The following is a 6,242-nucleotide window of genomic DNA, read 5'->3' as shown; positions in this document are numbered from 1 at the left end:
ACCCCCAAAGGCAAGAGAAAAGTCATTGACAATCAGGCCCCTTATCTTACACTGACACTGTGTGAATAATCTACTTGTCAGCTGGCTGGCCTGCCTGAAAAACAGGGAGGAAACCATTGTTTCAGGTCAACCTGAACTGAAAATGTTTTGTTTTCGCCCTGGAACAAAAAAACCCAAAAACCAAAAAACCCTGGAAAATTCCATGTGACTGAAATGAAAGAAGCATTTTATTTAATTTAGCGGGGTTATTTAAACTCAATGGAGGTCAAGAGAGTCCCAGCACCAAAGACTCAAAAGCTTTTACTTAGAGAAATGGGTATTTTTTTTCCCCAAGAAAAACCCTGATTTTGTTATTTTTTGGCCCAGACTATCCGGCAGAATTTGCCACTGGTTTCAAGTCAACACGAAACTGCTCCTTTCTGCAAAGTCACCTGGTTGGAGTGTTGTTGTCACCGGGATGGTGCAGGAAACGTCTGAGAGACAAGGAGTATTTTGGGGCTGTCTTTAATTGGACCAGATGTCTGGGTGGAGGAGATGGTGGACAAGCTTTTGGGCACAAAGTGCCCTTTTTCGGGTCCGGGGAAGAAGCAGATGCAGGTAAGCTCAGTGTCACAAGCTCAGTGGCTAGTGTTGATGAAGAGTCAGCTACAAGACTGGGGGAGCAAAGAGAGGTCGTACCAAAAAGCCCCCGGATGGAGCCGGGTCTCGTGGCACCAGGCTCATGCCCTGTGTAATACACACCCACGCCCCAGCCCAAGGATCGGCCAGCACGGCTGCAGGGCCCAGTTCAACCAGTGCCTCCATCACCATCAGCATTTCGGGTATCACGCTGGATTGCAGCTAAAGCAATGGGATGTGATGCCTTAGGCTTGCTGTGCCCACCCGTGGCGAGGGTGGAGAGGAGATTGCAACCCAGGGAGGAAGGCGACCCCATCTCTCAGGCCCCTGCCTCTCCATCCCATTTCAAGGGCTTGGAAGCACCATCCGGACTCCTTCCCGGGTGCTGCTTGACAGCCGGAGGGCAGTTTGAGCCCCCCAACCCCCTGCCAGGGCCTGAATAAAGTCACCCCCACCCCAAGACAAGTCCGGCACAGCAGTGACCTGCTGTCTTCTCCCCTGATCCAAGTCTCCATACACAGGGAGGTCCCGTAAGGATGGGCGCTGAGCAGTAAATCCCAGCCCTGGGGGTAGTGCGTGCATTGCCCTGTCACCGACAAGGACACACTGCTCCTGTAACATGCCCAGGGCGTATCAGCTGGTCCAGCCGCCCGTGCAGGGGGGTAGCCGGGGGAACAACCAGCACCAAGAGAGCGAGGGATTGTCTGTCCTCCTCCCGCCCTTCCCTCTGCTATGCAAAACGCTGATAAACCCCTTCAGTTTGCCCACGGGAGGTGCGTCAAGGACAATCAGGCCCTCCAGTCTGACCTAGGAGACACGTTGCTCTCCTGCTACCCCCACGCCAGCCATCCCACGTGTCTGCAAGCCCCAGCGCCTGAGAACTGATGCCAAGCCGTGCTTGAGGAGCAGGCGAATCCAGGGCTGAGTGCAAGAATAACCCCTGCGATACCCTGCACCGAGCCCTGCTGGATGCCCTCCCTGGACCTGGAGACGGCTTCTAAAGCTGGAGTTACTGCCTTTAGAGACAGCCCTCCTGCCCCAGGATGAGGGCAAGCACCTGCCCTTTGCCTCTGAAGGCGTGAGGATGGAGAGGGGGTCGAACCCTTCAGCCCTGGATCCCTTCTGCCATGTGTTTGATGTGGGCATGGGGGCACCGAGAGAAGCTGGAGCTCGCACGGAGGCGGTGATACCTGGGGGGCAACCAGGAGAGGGGAGCTTTGCTGGGGCTGCCCTGGGAACCAGGCTCCAGGGGCGCCTGGGCAGCGCGACCCCCCCCCAGCGCTGCAAAGCAACCAAGGCAACCCCACAGCCTGCCCAGGAGCCCTCTCCCAACACGCAGGGCTCGGGAAGGAGCAAACGGGGCGACAAGGAGAAGGCAGCAGCAGAACCGAACAGCAGCTACAGATGTGTTGCTGTGGCAATGGCAGATGCTGCTGCAGCGCCCGCAATGGGGGCAGGGGACGATGGCCTGGCTGGCCTCTGCTTTCACCCGCTGTGGATCAGGCGGGGATGGAGCACCGCCCCGGACTGCACGCACGTTATCCCGGCGTAATTGCTCATCCAGCGGTCCCATCTCTCCTTCACCTTCTCCTGGATCCACGCCTGGAGGCTGAGCAGCACTTCCAGTCTGCAACTCTTCAGGCCACGAGCCGGTCTTGCTGCTCCTCTCCGATCCCTTTCCAGCATCACCGCCTCCAGAGTTGGGCACAACGTCCCATCATGAGCTCCCTGGACCCGCTCCTGGAGGCTGGATGAGCTCTTCCTATGCTCGCCGGTCCAGCAGCGAGCCACGACCTCAGTTTCTATTCAGGGTCAGGGCGCTCGGGCTATTGCCCCCTACCCCAGGGAGACCCACATCACACCCCGCTCCGTCTCCCACCCCTCCAAACCATCCCAGCAGGGATTTCCTAGGGTCCTCCCTACCTCCAACAAAGATCACGGGCAGCCCAGGGCTGCGTGAGACCCCACTCATGGCTCTTGCAGTTGCTGTTGGTCATTTGGTGGCTCATTTATGGTTTTTCTCACAAAGGAGCTTATCTTTGCCCATCTGAACCTCGCCAGGGGCTGTCTGATTCTTTACCGAAGCCGAAATCTGTTCTGTCAGCACCACTCCTTCCATCCACCACACTTGCAGGCTCATCCAAAAGCCCATGCCCTGTTGGTCTAACAAGCCCAATTTTCCGTGAAATCCTGTCAATTGGCATTAATTTGTGCTCCCCACCTCGGCTGCAGCCACGTGCTGTCTTGCGGCTGCTTTCCCCCCATCCCTCTCCTGCCCCATAACTTAAAATCCACTTTGGTTCTGGAAGGGGAGTTTGACAGGTAATTAACTCCAAGACGTCACTTTGATTTCCCGGCCGGGTCTGCACTGCAGAGCAGAACCGCGCTCGGGTGTTTCAGCGACGAGGGGCGGAACGGACCCAGACAGAAAGGCCATCTTGCAGGAGATGCAGGCCCTCCCTCCCTCCGTGCTGCAGTCCCGTCTCTGTCAGCAGCTCTGCAAAGCAGGGAAGCAAAGCTGAGCAGGGCTGGAGTCAGGCCTCGCCGCCGGCCACGATCCAAGATCCAACCTGACAGCCTCAGATCTACTACCCAGCAACGATAGGGCAAGGTCTCGCACGGAGCTTTACCCCGTGACCTGCAATGCAGGGGCAGCTAGGGCCACTCTCCTCAGTGCATTAAAAGGCACTGATGAAATCCCAGGCTCTGGGCCACTGGCAAGGTGCTTTCCTTGGACTCTGCACCCACAGGCAGGTTCAGTCCATGCCCTGAGCTCCCTGAACCGGGCTCTCATGCAAAGCCCCCAACGGCACCAGTGCCCGTGAGTTCGTTGCTGGCAAGTGCCGGAGGAGCAGGCGCTGCCGGCAGAGCTCGGTGGGGGAGGCTTTTCCTCCAGGACTCCCATCCAAGGGGCTGGACGTTTGGGAACCAAACCCTTGAGGAAGACTCATCTGTGGAAAGAGCCAAAGCAGGGTCTGGATCCTACACGGTCTCTTTGCTTATGGACGATTCTGCCCGCGTGCATCTTTTTGGGTAACTTTAACACCTGCATTAAAACCATGGCTCCAGCTCACGCACCTGAGAGGGAGGCTCCAGACCTGCTCCTGGATATGAAACTGCCGGCATCGGGGGCATCTAGGACAGGCCTGGCTCCATCAAGCTAACAATTGCAAAGCCCCTCGTTACCACCTCGCAGGGGCGGGAGGGGGGAAATCAAAGGCCGAGCCACGTCCATCGCTTTGGATTGTTTATTAGAAAGGCCCCACGCGCCAGGTTCAATCCCTCTGAACCGAACGATGCAGAGGATGTGCAAGCCAGGGCTGGGGGCGACGCGCGTGGCTGTGTCACCGCCACGGCCCCGACTCCCCCCACCAAGGGACGGGGAGGGAGGCTGCGCAGCCCCCAGCTCCTCTCGCTCCCTCCTGCCGGCCTGGCCCCATTCTCCACGGCCGCCCCCGGCTGACGAGTAGGCACTGCGTGTGTTTTGCTATGCTGAGAAACAACCGCCCGATGCACCGGCCCGCACCCCGGTCTGGATCCCCCCCCGCCCCTCACACTCCCCCAAACCTGCACACTCAAAGGGAATAGAAAATGAAGGCTGCCACGGTCGGTCCGTCACCCCCGCCCCAAGGCACGATCCTGTGGCGTGGCAGAGCCAGCGATAGTACTTGGCGTGGATATCCCCCCCCTCCACCACCTGGGGCATGATTTGCCCCTCTCCCGCCTTCTGGGAGCGGGGATGAAGGTGCTGATGAGCGATACCCCACCTGCCACGTGTGGCACAGCCCTGCTTTCCCAGCAGGGAGGAAATTGCTGGGGCAGGGGAGGCTCACCCCCGAATTCAAGTAAATCGATGTGGTTCTCATGTCCCGGGCCCCAGCTCCGCTCTCCCCGCTCCCCAGCCACGTCAGAAACCACTGGGGAATGTCTCTGTGGTCCACGGTCATTGCCTTTCCCCCCTGGGAGATGAGAGGCGGTGGTGGAGAGGCAGCCCACAGGTCACCCTGGAAAAGCCGACTTCGCTCCGCTCCACGGGGCACCACAGCCCAGCCCACGGGGCAGCATAAGCCCCTGGGCATCGTTCCCGTCCAGGCGGGCTCCGTGGCAGCACGGACCAGACGCTGGCAGTAGCTGCTGGATGCCCAGGCACGTTTTCGGTGGTCGGAGCCGGCCACGTTTGTTGCCGTCGGGGCTGGAGCTGCACCCCGCCGCGTCACGCACACAAAGCTTTGGCCAGAAAGCACCGGTGGGGGGAAAGTCACGGTGCTCCAGCATAGGGGCGAGCAATCCCACCTGCGAGGAGCTGCCTGCCGTCGCCACGCCGCTCTCCCCCATTCCTTGCCTTTGCCCCTTGCCCGTGGCTGTCAGGGAGCTCCCCGCTCCGTGCTTGCCCGCGAACCTCCACGTAAGCTTTGGCAAAGGTCTTCGAAGAGCCCCGCGCGCCCCTTTGAAGCAGCAAAGCCGCGGGAGCAGGACGAGGGCTGCTTCTCCGCTCCACGGCCGGCCCCGGCACTGAGCACGGGTGTGAAGTGGGGTTTGGTTTGGGGCGACCGTCCTGTCCTTTTCCTCTTTTGCTTTTCTTTTTTCTTGCAATATCAAACAAAGGATGAGAATCCGGCGATGGGGGCCCTGGAGCCGGGCGCCAGGCTGCTGGGGGGGCGGTACAGGGTGCTTTGCTGGCTGGGGGGGTTGACGGGCGTCTGTGGGGTTGGAGTCCTACTGGCTTTGGGCCGGAAGAGGCTGCCCTGCTGCGTGCTGTTGCTGTTGGACAGGGGGCAATGGTCGGGGTCTCCCGAGTCGCTCTCGGTGTAGCTGTACGCCTGGGCCCGTGAGATGCCCTTCTGCTGCCGGCGCCAGGAGTTGTAGTATGTGGGGTCGCTGATGTAGTGGTTGACGAAGGAGTGGGCCTTCTGGGGGTTCGGATCCACCTCGTACTCGCTGTCGCTTCCCTGCGGGGACAGAGGCCGTGGTTACTGCCGGCAGGGATGGCACAGGTCTACAAACAGCGGTGCAAGCATCGGCCTGCAGCACACGCTAACTAGGTGCGTGCAGAAACCCCTTGAAAACTGCTGCCGGAAAGGGGCTGGAGCATCTGGGAGAATGGGGAGGGGGAGCAGATCGAGCCACCCAGCCCAGGAGGAAAGGCTGCTTTTAATGGACTGGTGGAACTCACTGCTGCAGGGGAGCAGAGGAAAGCAGCTCTCCAAGCTTACAAGCAAGGTCTTTCCATAAAGCATGGAGATTTTCCAGACCCGTGGTCTCCAAAGCGATGTGCACGGGTCTGGCAAATCCAGCCTGTCCTGGCACGGGCAGCTTCTGGGGTCCACGCGCTGTCACACGTGCCCCCTGTGCCCTTGTCCCCAGGGATCACACAGCGCAACTGGCCGGGCGCAGGGAGAGCTTGGAAGTGCTTCCAGCGCCTCCAGCTGCAGAGACAGGATGCAGGGCGAGGGGGACCGGGGGTCTGCTCCAGCGCAGAAATCTCCAAATGCCTTTAATAGGGCTTAAAAACAAAGCAGAAGACCTGGGGCCTGGGAGAACAAGGGCCGTTTCTTCCCCACCCACCGCAGCCGCTGGAACCAGATGGGCCCGTGGTCTTTCCAGCTCAGACACGGGCGGCTGCT

The 6,242-nt window shown here is 59.8% G+C and overlaps 1 protein-coding gene across 3 annotated transcripts in view; it reads right to left on the bottom strand.

Annotated features, from left to right (window-relative positions):
• Positions 1–3,852: 3,852 nt before the first annotated feature.
• SDK2 (sidekick cell adhesion molecule 2) overlaps positions 3,853–6,242 on the bottom strand; it is a 55,282-nt gene continuing 52,892 nt past the window's right edge. For all 3 annotated transcript variants that reach the window (XM_019515969.1, XM_019515976.1, XM_019515983.1), the window contains one exon: positions 3,853–5,567. In XM_019515969.1, coding sequence (XP_019371514.1) covers positions 5,214–5,567 — 354 coding nt within the window. In that variant the 3' untranslated portion in view covers positions 3,853–5,213. The remainder of the gene's footprint in view (positions 5,568–6,242) is intronic.

This window comes from Gavialis gangeticus, unplaced genomic scaffold (assembly GCF_001723915.1).
Source record: "Gavialis gangeticus isolate Ggan-Ray unplaced genomic scaffold, GavGan_comp1, whole genome shotgun sequence".
NCBI classification, from domain to species: Eukaryota; Metazoa; Chordata; order Crocodylia; family Gavialidae; genus Gavialis; species Gavialis gangeticus.
The sequence above is the reverse complement of the archived record's forward strand: the minus strand, read 5'-3'. Positions and strand labels throughout refer to the sequence as shown.